Source organism: Carcharhinus amblyrhynchos, chromosome 32 (assembly GCF_965287045.1).
Source record: "Carcharhinus amblyrhynchos chromosome 32, sCarAmb.v2.hapA, whole genome shotgun sequence".
Classification (NCBI taxonomy): Eukaryota; Metazoa; Chordata; class Chondrichthyes; order Carcharhiniformes; family Carcharhinidae; genus Carcharhinus; species Carcharhinus amblyrhynchos.
Window position 1 is genome coordinate 11,839,683 of NC_137355.1, and position 15,635 is coordinate 11,855,317.

The 15,635-nt window shown below is 41.5% G+C and overlaps 1 protein-coding gene across 1 annotated transcript in view; it reads right to left on the reverse strand.

Moving 5' to 3' along the window:
- ppcdc (phosphopantothenoylcysteine decarboxylase) overlaps positions 1–15,635 on the reverse strand; it is a 79,082-nt gene that overhangs the window by 17,916 nt on the left and 45,531 nt on the right. Inside the window, exon 4 of the mRNA XM_080216182.1 lies at positions 13,281–13,449. Within this exon, the coding sequence (XP_080072308.1) occupies positions 13,281–13,449 (169 nt within the window). The remainder of the gene's footprint in view (positions 1–13,280; positions 13,450–15,635) is intronic.

Consider the following 15,635-nt stretch of genomic DNA (forward strand, 5'->3'; position numbering starts at 1 on the left):
ATTTAAGCTGAAATTTTTTTTTTTAGCAATAAATGGTCTCTGAGTTAATCCTTCATCATACTGCATAAGAGGGGGTGGAACAGCTGGGACAGAGTAGAAGGTTACTGGGACATAGGAGAGATTGTAACAAAAACATAGCAGAACTGAAGAACCAGTGGCAGGGAGGAGGAAGAAAGGTTCTTGCATTGGGACAAAAAATGTTTGGGATATATTTTTTAAAATGTAAGGATGGAGGAGAAAGGCCACATTCTAAAGTTGTTGAACACAATGTTGAGTCCCGAAAGCTCTTTTCGGACAAAGCAGCAACAGACCAAAAGTTACTTTCCTTTTAGGTTCTATTTGGTTTGAGATCTTTTAACAATTTGGTATATTGCATCATCATATTAATTTACAATTATAACTGCATTTAAATAACATATACACATTAAGATATGAGCTAAACTCTACCATCTTGTTATAATGACTGAAGTATTCATTAAATAAGAAAATTAATTTGCAAACTAAACCACATTTATTGCAAATGTATTATTATGTACTATCCCAAGCCACTGGTTAGGGGCAAAAGAAGTAATTTATTAATATTCAGTATTTGTAGCTACGATTCCATCACTGCACCCAAAGATTATTTGTCAGACCTTTGCAAAACGAATTAACCTGTCCCATGTTTCACTAATATTTAATAATCATTTTACAAAAAAATGCTGCAGATGCTAGAAATGCAAATAAACACAAGAGGCGGGATTCTCCAAATTTGTCCATACCGGCCCCATTGCCAGCAAGAATAGAGAATTTGGTGCTCAGCCAAAAGTCCACTCACTGCAGCAGCACTGGAGAATCCCAGCCGTAGACGAGATCGGAGCTTTTTGGCGAAAGTGTTGGAAATACTCAGAAGATCAGGTAGTGTCTGTGGAGTGAGAAACGGTTAACATTCAAGTCAATGACTTCATCAGATCCCAATGTACTTGTTGATAAAAAAAAAGCAACAATCTGAAATATTAACTCTGTTTCTCTTGTTACACATACTGGTCTAAGCTTGCTGAAAGTTTCCAGCTCTTTCTGTTTATGAGAGATCACTGTACTTAATCAGAACTGAGTGCTCAAAGATTGAAATCAAGAAGAACGTAAATACATTTTCCTTGCTTCCAGATGTGTTGAAGCCTTCTGCCTTTACACAATTATTTTATAATTAATTTAATTTGAATTCAAGATGCTGGCTTCAGCAATCACAGTAGGCTCTATGATATCTGACATTTAAACTTCCAGTTGGAAGCTGAGCAAATTCTTATAATGCTGCTTAACCATAATAAATGCTTAATCAAGGTATTATTCTAAAACAAAGACAGTATATGTCTTCAAATCAAACGTAGATATGTGTTATGTTCCATATTTGCACATAGCTTATGGGTGGCATGGTGGCCAGTGGTTAGCACTGCTGCCTCACAGCACTAGGGACCTGGGATCCAACTTGGGTCACTGTCTTTACAAAATCTGTAAGTTCTCCCCGTATCTGTGTGGGTTTCCTCCGGGCGCTCCGGTTTCCTCCCTCAGTCCAAAAGACGTGCTGGTTAGGAGCATTGGCCATGCTAAATTCTCCCTCAGTGTATACAGACAGGTGCCGGAGTGTGGCTCCTAGGGGATTTTCACAGTAACTTCATTGCAGTGTTAATGTAAATCTACTTGTGACGAATAAATATACTTCAATTTATTAACAAAATTATCTCTGAATGGCTAAGTACAGTTATCCACACCAGCTAAGTCTGTTTAACGTGAAGACTACGGCTGTGCTGAGTGTGCAATTCCCCAGGAGATCAACTAGTACAACAGAATGAGATCTTGTTTCTATGTACAGCAATCTTGCTTTCTTTGCTCCGTATTTAAAGGAATGTGCATACTGCAATATTCATACTGATCCTCTGTAGCATCTCAGTCAAACAGAGAAATCTAAGAACTGAGTGCAAACAGGTCTCTATGTACGCGTATTATTTGATCCGGGTATAAGACTTCCATTTATATAGCTCCAGTGATGACCTCAGGACTTTACAATCAGTGAGGTATTTTTGAAGTCCTAAGTTCTGTGGAGTCAGCTTTTCCAAAATATAAAACTCTTCCATAACTTCCTATGGTCCCCTCTTTTGTTTAAGTATAATTTAACAATCTCCCCTTGCTTACTTATGAAACCCTACAAGCTATCCATTAATGTTAATATATGGAGTTACAGGGATAGGGCCTGGGTGGGATATCAACCAGTCAGTGCAGGCTCAATGGGCCAAATGGTCTCCTGCACTGGAGGGATTCTATGGACTCTAGTGTTCAAAACAATTATTTTCCTAGTCATACTGAATACATCTTAGCCTTCAAGGGAAGTGTGGATATTCCAACTACTGAATTGCACTTTCAACAACATTCTTGATGGAATCTTGACAGTATGAGGCACTGTTCTCTTCAAAACACTGGTGGGTCAGTGAGAGAGAGATTGAAACAAAAACTGAAAATGCTGGAAAATCTCAGTAGGTCTGACAGCTTCTGTGGACAGAGAATAGAGCCAACATTTCACGCTGTTTAGCCGCTCAAATTTAAATGTTGGCTCTATTCTCTCTCCGTTAGACTTGCCGAGACTTTCCAGCATTTTCTGTTTCAGGTTTCAGCATCTGCAGTATTTTACTTTTATTAGAGAATGATTGAGGCGCCTACAACTAGAAATTTGGACAAGAGAAGTTTTGGCTTGCTCACAATAAAAATGCATTTAAAACCTAAACTATGGAGTTCCCTGAATGTGAAAGACAGTTTAATTAATTTAGTTTAGTAATACGGAGCAAAAGAACAGGTGAGAGTAGAATGGCTTGGCAGAGCTATAACTGAGCAGCAGGGTATGATAAGCCCCATCGTAAAAAATAAAGTCCACTAACATTCATTTCCTCTGGTCATGAGTGAAAAATTATTCCTTGCATTTGTTACTAAAGTATGGTGGATGCCTTTACAGAATTATACAGCTGAGGGGGCCATTTGGTCTATCTTGCCAGTGCCAACTCTTTTGGTAGAATGAACTCACTGAGTCCCGCTGCCCTGTTCTTTCAAAGTGATGTAAAAATTATCTACAAGTGTTTATCCAATTCCCTTCTGAAGCATATCGTTCAATCTGCTTCCTTCACCCTCAAATTTCCCCCAGTTCCCAGAATGAATTCAACAACAATCATTAAATTATTCTATTGCTTCACTATTTATTTCTGGCTTTATACCCTTCTCTGAGGTAAACCAAATGATAGATATTTTGCTCATTCACACATTAGCATGTCATTCTTCAGGTAGAATAATTCAATTAAGGCCACAATTAATTGCTTAGCATTTTAACAGACCCAAAAGCATCACTGAGACTGGTAAAATTTTAATGTTAAAAGCACAGAAGCAGATATGCAAAGTTTTGTTTTTCATTGGATCAGGGCGTTGCTGGCAAGACCAGCATTTGTCACCCAAATTACTTTTGAACTAACCTTGCCAAGTCATTTCAAAGGGCAGCTAAGAGTCGATCACATTACTGTGGCTGTGGAGTCACATGTAGGCCATGTTTGGATGGCTTATCTCCCTCCCGAGAGGACATAAGTAAACCAGATGGGTTTTTGCAGCAATCGATGATAGTTTCACGGTCACCATTCCTGAGACTATTGGGAGAATTTTCCTGTCCCACCCAATCGTATTGGACCATGGAAAAGTCCATTACCTTGGGCGGTATTTTGGGCTAAGTGCGGTTGGAAAATCTCAGCCTATAGCTTTTGATGCCAATTTTTTAATTGACTGGTTCAAACTCAACAGCTGCCTTGGTAGGATTTGGCATCAGCCTGGACCTCTAAGTTACTAGCCCTGTGATATTATCACTATAAGAAGTCTGACAACACCAGGCTTCTTGTCAGACTTCTTACTGTGTTTACCCCAGTCCAAAGCCGGCATCTCCACATCATATTACTACTATGCCAATGTCACCCTGATGCCAACTTAGGGAAATTTAAAGCAAGAACAGATGGCTGTCAAACACCTCATGACCCCGGGATACAGTACAAGAAAACATAGGACAAAACTACAAATGCATTTTGTTTGAAAAACAAAGGTACTTTTAAGAGATTTACATTTGTATTGGCAAACATTAGAAATAAGATATAGTTTTAAGTGAGTTTAATTTAATGTATCTGTAAAAAGAAAGGTGAAACCTAAAGTTAGACTCAGCGTTTGTATATGTGAGGGCTGGTTAAATTCCAAATGTGATCTGATTGCATTTAGAGGAGGTTGCAGCACGAAGTATAAATAAAAATATCAAGAAGAATAAGTTATTACTAAACAACAGGGGACCACAATCCAGAGGGAAGGCCGTTTCCTTTGTTCTCAGTTTTAGCTGAATTAGTTAGCAGTTGAAGAAAGACACCAGGCAGTGAATATCTCTCAACTCTGCCGGAAGAAAGACTGGGGAGATGCAAAGAGGCGGGGCTTTCCACAGAACCACTCACTGTCCAGATAACCAGGGAATTGAGACAAGAAAGAATGTCTTAAGATGAATGAAGTTAAGAGAACAGATACCAAGGTACTGTTCAGAAGAATTCAAGGGTAAACAAGCTGTTCTGAGAATAAAGCACACGCACTCGCAGAAAAAAACTGCTTTCAGTGAAAGTTAAGTGAACTGAATGAAAAATGAAGCAAACAAAGACAAGTGTTGATGGGGAGGGGAAGTGATGGTTGTGTATGGTGTGAAGGATGCATGATTAATAGGCCCACAACAGATAGTGTAGTAGTCAGTGAACGAAGTCCAGGAAACATAACATTAGACGAGATGGTATAGGAAATGGGAGTGATTCAAGAATTGTCCCTGTTAAACAAAGAAACTTTGTAAATTCATGTTAATATGAGGTTAAACTCTAACCTGATGTCAAGAATGAGGGAGAACTGGGAGTCTTGGGAGGGGGAACCCCTTCCATCAAAAACGTAAGAATAAACAGGAGTTCACTGCTTTACTTTGGTAAAGATTATGAACAGGAATCATGTTACCTCCTATGTGTGATGTCACATAACTGAAGAACTCCATTTTATTCTCCCTGTTTCTTCATCTGTTGCACCTGTTCCAATTATACAATCTTAATTAACCTACATTTGCCCAAGTTATAGAGCAATACATCCCAGAAATCCTTTGGCCCATACAGACCATGATGCCCTCCCAGCTAGTCCCAATTGCCCGCGTCTGGCCCTTATCCCTATAATCCTTTCACATCCTTGTACTGATCCAAATGCTTTTTAAATGTTGCTATTGAACCTGCCCAACCACTTTCTCTTGCAGCTCATTCCACATATAGGGTATGAAGGTTTAAGTCAACTGTAGTTCATGGCAGGTGGAGAATGGGAGGCTAGTTTATAGCTTCTCTGAAGGCAAGAAAGAAATGCATTGAGTTTTCAGTAGTTGGTGGGCTGATACAAGAGTGGAGGCAAATAGACTTGGAGAAGGAAGCAAATAATCCTTGTGATGGAGACAATATGAGCTAGAAGCACAGCTCAGCATTAAATAAGACACCAAGATCCTGAATGGTGTGAAACAACGGCTTGGAGTGGAGAATTTCTCTTGTTAAGCAACTTCTTGGTTTTAAAAGTCTCATTCTTGTTTTCAAATCCCTCCATAGTTTTATCACTCCCTATCCCTAATGTTCTCCAGCCCCACAACCCTCTGAGGTATCTACGCTCGTCCAATGCTAAAGATCCCTTAATTTAAATGCTGCACCACTGGCTGCCATGTTTTCAGCTGCAAAGGCGCAATCTCTGAAATTCCTGCCCTGAACCTCTCTTTCTTCTTTGAAAATGCTTCTTAAAACCTACTCCTTCTGCCCTATATATCCTTGTCAAATTTTGTTTCCTAACAGCTGTGAAGCACACTGGAGCATTTTACCGGATTAAAGGCAATATGTACATACAGGTCAATGTTATTGATGAATCCAAGTGATGAGTGCAAGGTCGACAGGATCATACAACACAGGAGGCCATTCAGCCCATTGTGTCTGTGACAGCTCTTTGCGAGAGGTATTCAATTTGCCCTGTCCTCCCTGCTCATTCCACACAGCCCTGCCAATCTTCCCTTTCGAACAGTGATTGTTCAAGTGACTATTAATTTTGTACTAATTGTTTCTAGAAGGTTCATCACTACTGAGGTTAAACTAATCAGCCTGCAGTTGCTGGGTTTGTCTTTATACCCTTTTTTTGAGTGAGGGTGTTAACAGTTGTAATCCTCCAGTCTTCAGTCACTGCCCTTAAATCTAAGGAAGATTGGAAACCTATGACCAGATTTCCACACTCACTTCCCTTAGTATTCTTGGATGTATCACATCTAGGCCTTATGGTTTATCAACTTTAAGTAATACCTCCTCCTTACAAACTGAAATGCTTCAAGTGACCGAACTATCTCCCCTTTCACCATGACCTGCACAGCATCTTCATTCTTGATAAAGACAGGTGCAAAGTATTCATTTAATACTCGTTGCGTTTTATGCATGGAAGCAAAGGCATGGAGTATTTAATGAATACTCTGCACCTGCCTTTATCAAGGATGAAGATGAAATTTATGAATGGAAGCAACTTCCTTTTTGTTCCCCAGTCAGTGCCATTCCTTTACTGATGTGGAGATGCTGGTGTTGGACACAGTAAGAAGTCTCACAACACCAGGTTAAAGTTCAACAGGTTTATCTGGTATCACGAGCTTTTGGAGCACTGCTCCTTCATCAGGTGAGTCTGATACCAACACCAGCATCTCCACATCATGGCTACCACCGACACTGCAAACTGGCTCAAAGTGGAGAGGATCTTCAAGAAAGACCTAACTGACGAAGGAGCAGTGCTCTGAAAGTCATGACACCAAATAAGCCTGTTGGACTTTAATCCGGTATTGTGAGACTTCTTACTGATACTTTTACTGACTCTGCCTATAGAAGACTTTAGAAGAATTCCCTTTTTGTTTGTTGCCATTCTTTTCTTTTTCTCTTTGCTTCTCTTCTTTGTTTTTTTCAATTCTCCTCACAACTTCCTGTATTCAGCTTGCTTCTCAACTGTAACATTCACCAAGCATCTGTCATAAGCACATTTTTCCAGCTTCACCTTAATTATTAGCTCTTTTGTCACCAGAGAGCTCTTGATCTGTTTTCCTGATTTTTCCGCTTCATAGGAATATACCTTGACTATGCCCAAGTTATCATTTCTTTTCAGTGTTCAGTACGACCGTTGCCTGCTAATCTTTGATTTCAATTTATCTAGGTCAGATCCATTCTTACTCCATTGAAGTTGGCTACCACCCAGTTAATTGTTCTTACACTGCATGTCTCCCTTTCTTTTCTGTAGCCAACCTAAATCTTATGATATAATAAGCACTGTCCCCTAATTACTCTCTTACTGATAACTGATATGTGATCCACCTAACCCACCTCATTCCCAAGAACCAGGTCTAACACTGCCTTCTTTCTCATTGCACTAGTAACATATTCCTGTGGAAAAGTTTCTTGAACACTCGCTAGGAACTCTTGCTCCTCTATGTCCTTTACATTATTACTATTGCAGTCTAAATTCAGATAAAGACACTCATTATAACTACTCTATAACTCCTTTCGGCCTCCTTCCCCCATTCCCCTCCATAATGCAAATTTGTTGCTTTGCATCTTTCTCACTGGTTGGTGGCCTATAGATAAAAGGTGCAATTACTTCGCTCAGTTTAATATTTACCTCTTTTTCTTATCAAACACACTCTTAGAATCCTACAGTGCAGAAAGAGGCCATTCAGCCCATACTCTGCACTGAGCACAATCCCACCCAGGCCCTATCCCCATAACCCCATGCATTTATCCTAGTTAGTCCCCCTGACACTAAGGGAGAATTGCCAATCCACCTAACCCACACATCTTTGGACTGAGAGGGGAAACTGGAGCACCTGGCGGAAACTCACGCAGACATGGGGAGAACGTGCAGACTCCGCACAGAAACTGACCCAAGCCAGGAATCGAACCCGGGTCCCTGGTGCTGTGAGGCAGCAGAATTAATCACCATGCCACTGTGCCTCTTCTTCTTTGGTAGTTTCTCAGGGTCAAGGATGACTTGCTTCCACTCCAGGGAGGTGGGTTCCGCAGTGGCTGAATAGTCCAGTCCTGATACTCTACCACAGGTTTGGCAGATGGTGTTGATGAGTGTGAGTGGGTGGAATGTTCTGGATTTTGCACTCTCTCTCTGCTGTTCAAGTTTGGGTTCCGTGTGCTCCACCCAGTGACACTCGAGATGATTGGCACCTTCATGATGCCAGTTTGTGCATTCTAAGGCAAGTGATTCCCACATGTTGATGGGGATGTTTGCATGCATTTAGGGAGACTTTCAAAGGGTCTTTGTAGCGTTCCCTCTGCTTTCCTTGTGATCTCCTGCCACTGCGGAACTCGTAGTAAAGCAGATGTTTGGGGAGTTTTTTTTGAGTCGTGCATGCAGTCAATGTGGCCAGCCCATTCAGGCTGGGAGAGGGTGCTCACATTGGTACACCTATCCTGGATTTGACACACACACGCACACAGTCCGCATACTGCAGATGATAGAAGTTGAGGTGGTCTTGGTTCTGGCCTGGAGGTGTCAGAGATTAAGCAGTTTCTTGCTATCCAAGGTTAGCTCCACTCCGGGGGGGAGCTTTAGAGTGATGGGGTGAAGTGTTGCTGCGAGGAAGATGGAGAAGAGCGTTGGTGCAATGATGCAGTCCTGTTTGAACCTAGTTTGCACACATATTGGGTCAGTGGTGGTTCCGTTGGTGAGGATCATCGCTTGCATGACATCATGGAACAGGCAGAGAATGGTGATGAATTTCTGCAGGCGGCCAAATTTGATAACGTTCCACAATTCCTCACAGTTAACAGAGCAAAGAGCTTTACGAGACTGAAAAAGGCCATGGTACAAAGGTTGATGCTGCTCCCTGCACTTCTCCTGGATTTGTCGCACACTGAAGGTCATGTCCATTATGCCTCTTGAAGGGCGTGAGGGGGATCCATATCCATATTAATAATGATGGAGGAAAATAACAGCCACATTAATAACTGTCCAGTGAATGGGTTAACAAGGACAAATCACAAAGCTTACACAATGTGTAATTACAATCTAGTCAGCAACTAGTTCCAGACACCTGACCTTCAGGTAAAGAAGGGAGAAAGATACTATGCTGGGAGTAGGCTGTTAAATCATGCATGCAACAAGGGAGTGACCCATGTTTGAGTACATAGACACAGCTGGAATGTCTAAAGGTAGAAGAAAACAATACTCAATTGAGGAAAGTGTAAACCTCACATCAATTGGATATTTTAAATAAGTTTATGGTGACTGACTGGTTTTAAAAACTATACTTTAAATGATGTTGCATTAATAAGTACTGTGATTGGATAGCGATAACTCCCATTCTATTATTGGTACATGCTAATTACTTCTAATCATAGCTGAGACTATAACTGCTTTTGTATCTCTGATTTTTTTTGACTCTAAATGGACATTCAGGGTCCGATGGCTATAGTAAAGTTCATCTTCAAACCACTCTTATTTTGTTTGACTTCTTGAGGGGAATGATAGTTTTAAATACAAGAAAATTATTGTAACTGCACTGTAACAGGGAGAAGCCATATTGGGATTCAGGGAGGAACGGTGGGGGGAAGAGAGAGAGAGAGAGAGACAGACAGAGTAGGGAAATCTTTCTGTAACTTCCGCAGTTCAGACGTGTCTCTACTTTTGAAGATGGTCACAATTTAAGGCGTCTCTGAGATCTCCTGGCACATGCTCTGTTTGACAAGGTTGATGAGACTATGGCTTCTTGTCAAGAGTGCCTCTCCACCACATTTTAGCAGGAATTCCATCTGTGCTAGAGGCTTTGTTGTTTTTCAGCTGTCACGTGACCTTTCCAACATCACAGTGAGCTGGGGTTGCGCTGAGATGAATAGCGTGTTTCAGGGTGATATCATGGGCACTTATGTCGAAGGCCACGTCTTGGTTGAGGAGGTCTTCAAACTGCTCTCTCCAATAGGCATCTACTGCCTTTCTGTCTTTGATGGGCGCTTACAGGCAACTGGAAGCCAAGGTGCAATGAAGAACTCACAACCTAGGGTGACCTGATGGCACAGTGGTTAGCACTGCTGCCTCAACACCAGGGACCTGAGTTCAATTCCAGCTTCGGCTCAGTGTGTGGAGTTTGCACATTTTCCCAGTGTCTGCATGGGTTTTCTCCGGGTGCTCCTGTTTGCTCCCACACTCCAGAGACATGCAGGTTAGGTGGATTGGCCATGCTAAGCTGCCCCTTAGTGTCAGGGGGGGATTAGTGTGGTAAATACATGGGAGTTATAGAATCATAGAAACATAGAACAGTACAGGCCCTTTGGTCCTCAATGTTGTGCTGAGCTATGTCCAAACCCAAGATCAAGCTATCCCACTCCCTATCATTCTGGTGTGCTCCATGTGCCTATCCAATAACCGCTTGAAAGTTTCTGAAGTGTCCGACTCCACTATCACAGCAGGCAGTGCATTCCACACCCCAACCACTCCCTGAGTGAAGAATCTACCTCAGGCATCCCTCCTATATCTTGCTCCATGAACCTTACAGTTATGCCCCTTAGTAACGGCTACATCCACCCGAGGAAATAGTCTCTACACGTCCACTCTATCTATCCCCCTCATCATCTTATAAACCTCTGTTAAGTCGCGTCTCATCCTCCTCCGCTCTAAAGAGAAAAGCCCCAGCTCCCTCAATCTTTCCTCATAAGACCTACCCTCCAAACCAAGCAGCATCTTGGTAAATCTCCTCTGTACTCTCTCCAATGCTTCCACATCCTTCTTAGAGTGAGGTGACCAGAACTGCACATAATATTCCAAATGTGGTCTCACCAAGGTCTGGTAATAGTTGCAGCATAACCCCACAGCTCTTAAACTCTAACCCCCTATTAATAAATGCTAACACACTATAAGCCCTCTTTACGGCTCTATTCATTTGAGTGGCAACCTTCAGGCATCTGTGGATATGAACCCCAAGATCTCTCTGTTCCTCCACATTCCTCAGACCCTGCCATTGACCTTGTAATCTGCATTCAAGTTTGTCCTACCAAAATGAATCACCTCGCATTTATCAGGGTTAAACTCCATCTGCCACTTTTCAGCCCAGCTCTGCATCCTATCAATGTCTCTTTGCAGCCTGCAAGAGCCCTCTACCTCATCCATTACTCCACCAATCTTGGCGTCATCAGCAAATTTACTAACCCACCCTTCAGCCCCCTCTTCCAAGTCATTGATAAAAATCACAAAAAGCAGAGCACCCAGCACTGATCCCTGTGGTACACTGCTAGTAACTGGCCTCCAGTCTGAAAATTTTCTATCCATCACCACCCTCTGTCTTCTATGAGACAGCCAGTTACTTATCCAATCGGCCAAATTTCCTTCTATCCCACACCATCTTACCTTCTTCATGAGCCTACCATGGGGAACCTTATCAAACGCCTTACTAAAATCCATGTATACGACATCAACTGCTCTACCTTTGTCTACATGCTTAGTTACCTCCTCAAAGAATTCAATCAAATTTGTGAGGTAGGACTTATCCCGTACGAAACCATGCTGACTATCCCAGATGAAAGTGCATCTTTCCAAAAGGTCATTAATCCCATCTCTCAGGACCCTTTCCATTAATTTACGACCACCAATATAAGACTAACTGGCCTATAATTACCAGGGTCATTCCTGTTTCCTTTCTTGAAGACAGGAACAACATTCACCACTCTCCAGTCCTCTGGCACAATCCCGTGGACAGTGAAGACCCAAAGATCAAAGCTAAAGGCTCCGCAATCTCATCCCTTGCCTCCCAAAGTATCCTAGGATGTATCTAGGATCCTAGGATTATGGTGATAGGGCCTGGGTGGGATTGTTGTTAGAGCAGACTCAATGGGCCAAATGGTCTCCTTCTGCATTATAGTGATTCTATGATTCTTTACTATGACTTTATGCTATGACTCTATGACCTATAGAATAGATGGTGGTGGAAAGAGCGCTGGAGACTCAGCAACTCACTAACAATCATGACATGCATGGGTTCTTTAGTGCAATTAAAACAATTTATGTTCCAAGTACCCAGAAACCACCTGATTGACAGCTAAAAACAGGGAACACTCACCAAAGACAGAGGGGCAGTCAATGCCTGCTGGAGAGAGCACTTCAAAGACCTCCGCAACCAAGTTGCAGTCTTCAACACAAGTGCCCTTGATACCATTTTGCACACACTAGCTGCCACCATCAAACACACACTATAACCTACATTGGACAATACTTTGCTAGTTCAGTTACTGTTGTTTGATTCTCACTGTAAGCCAGAAAAAGCAACCAACTGCTGTTTTATTGAATGGCCAGAGTAATCTTATCAAAGATAAGTTGAAAACCTAGTTGTAATAAAGATATGGAACCTTCTCTATTATTTGAGTACAAATTGCTTTCTTATACATAGTAGGCCAGACAGTGAAAGCTTTGGAGGGCAAGTGAGAAGGAATTGTTCAAAAAGGGGCAGATTGTTATATTGACACTTCAGTGCAGTTCTAAGGGAGACAAATTACACAGATATGTTAAAGATTCAACATCTTTATTCAAAAAGGAGCAAGGAGTTCTCCTACGGACCTGGCCCATATTCCTTTCTTGACTTTGACATCACATTCCAAATCCACAATCTCTACCAGCCAAAAGAACAAGGGTAGCAAGATCATGGGGATGCCACCAACTGCAAATTCCCTACCAGTTCACATATCATCCTTACCTGGAAATACATTCCTTCATCATTGGTGGATCAAAATTCTGGAATTCCCTCGCTATTAGCAATGGGGGAAGATCTATACAACACAGACTGCAACAGTTCCCATCATCTTCTCAAGGACCACAAATATTGGACTTGTCAGCAGTGCCCACATCCCACAAACGAATATTTATTTTTCAAATAGTATTAGTGAAAATAGGTCAAATGGTCATTCATTCCATTTTTTTGAATGCGATTCTACAGACTGGCTGTTTTCTTTGCCCACATACCAACAGTAAATGAACTTCATAAATAGTTCATTAGTTGCCAAGCACTTCTTTGCATAGATTTGCTGTCACATTTCCTACAATATTACATTTCAAAAACTTGTAAAACTTACTCCAATATATAAATGAAACTCAATCTGTAGCACAGCAACGTGAAGCAAGTATATTTACAATGCACATAGCTTCACAAGAGGAAGAAATTGTGGTTGCCTTACCTGTGTCTCCACAAACCAGCTCCTTTGCAATACATGGAACTTCAATATAACCAAAGCTCTTTAGCATTTGGACCTGTGTTGCTGTGATGGGATGCTTCCACATTACTGTGTTCATGGCTGGGCAAAACAGCAGCGGCTTCTTAATATCCCAAGCTCGAACAATGCAGGTCTGCAACAGATAGAAAATTATCAAGTGAAGAATATAATGAACAATATAGCATATAGATTTTTATCTACTGTATTATCTTGACTTTCTCTTTGTGCATTTTATCTCTGGAACTAGAGCAGAGGATGCCCCTATGTCTTAATGAATTCATTGTACAATACTCCATCACAAATAGGAAGATCCTATATCTTATTTCTAGTCTGTAGTAAATCAGCCAGAGCAGCAGGAGTAATTGCACTTAAAGCAAAAGGCCTTTTTTTTTACATTTTTGTGTGTGATATGAGCATTGCTGGCAAGGCCAGTATACCTTGCCCATTCCCAACTTCCCTTGACAGAGTGGCGGTGAGCTGCTTTCCTGAACCGTTGCAGTTTACCTTCTGTTGTTCAGAAGTAGGTTCCAGGTTCACAACCCAGTGACAGTGGAGGAACAGCTATATAGTTCCAAGTCAGGATGGTGAATGGCTTGGAGAGGAATTCATAAGTGGCATTCCCATGCATATGCTGCTCTTGTCCTTCCCAGTGGTACAGGTTAGGGATTTGGAAGGTGAGCGTTATAGATTGTACACACAGCTACCAAGGTGGCTGATCCAGTTCAATTTTGGTCAATAACAACAACCAGGGTGGAGGGTTCAGTCATTGAATGTCATGGGGAGATGGTTAGGTTTTCTCTTGTTGGGAATGATCATTGCCTGGCACTTGTGTAGTGCGAATGTTACTGCCCATTTTTATCACATCACTTAGGAATAGCTAGCTCAGGTGTACTGTCCTCTACATGGGTTCAGGTAAGACTAGTTCAGCACAGAGAGAATTTTTCCTGTTTTGTATGGTGTCCTGGCACATCAAAGCAGAACAAAGGACATTAAAATTGTACTTCTCCTTAACTGATAACTGAAGTCAGCTTAAGTGCAAAGGATATTTACTCCAAATGCATTGATCTGTGAATATGAAAAATTAATACTGTCCAGCCTACCGTCAATCTTATTCGAAAGACTGATATCAATGATTTGGTATTTGACACACATTAATACATTGAAATCTGTGTGCATTTAATAGAAATACATCAAAGTGGCTCATTAACTGCAGTCGGTATAAAAGAGTGCAAATATTCCCTCTAAACTGCACAAAAAGTTGGCAATAGTTGATTCTTTCTTGTAATCACAATAACAACTCAAGACAAGACAAAAGGAAAAAGTTATGTTCCAAACTTCCATCATGACACATGTCATCTTGAAGCCACAGTGATCCCAAAGGAACCTGTTCATCACTCCCAAGGAGTACAGTGACTATTTAGTCCAGGAATTTGTGTGCTCACAATGAAAATGTGTTTCCAAAATCAAAACTAGGAATAGATTGTGTTCAGGAAGACATGCTCAGGATTATAAACTTCTGCTGAATTACAATACATAATATGCTAGACATTATGCAGACTTCTGGTCACATTCTCCAGTCCTCGCTGTAAAGTGGAAAACGCAACACTAATTGACCAATCTGAATATGCTAAATCTAAGTTTCAGTTACAGGCTGAACAATACACAAGGACTGAGAGACAAAGAGCAAGCTGCTGAGAAACTTATAAACAATAATTACTTCATAAAAGGGTAGAAAATAAACATTTTTAGATATTTCTCACATAGTTTGAGATTTAATAGGGCTTTAGGATGAAACAATTTGGGGCGGCACGGTGGCACAGTGTTTAGCACTGCTGTCTCACAGCTGCCAGGGACCCAGGTTCAATTCCCAGCCTCGGGTTACTGTCTGTATGAAGTTTGCACGTTCTCCCTATGTCTGCGTGAGTTTCCTCTGGATGCTCCAGTCTCCTCCCACAGTCCAAAGATGTGCAGATTAGGTGGATTGGCCTTGCTAAATTACCCCGAGTGTCAGGGAGACTGGCGGGGGTAAATGCCTGGGGTTATGGGAATAGGGCCTGGATGGGATTGTGGTCAGTGCAGACTCAATGGGCTGAATGGCCTCTTTAGGATTCTATGAATTTTAAATACCTGGATAGTACTGATACCCAGTGAATCCATGCAGTTCAATCTTCTAGTCAGAACTGATTGTATGAGCTGTGATCTGTGCCATGGGAAAGTTTTCACATACTTGTGGTCAGTAAACAAAAATGAGAACATAGCACATTTCACACATGGGATGGATTAATGTCTAGATATTACTGCTTTGTTACAGGTCTTTCC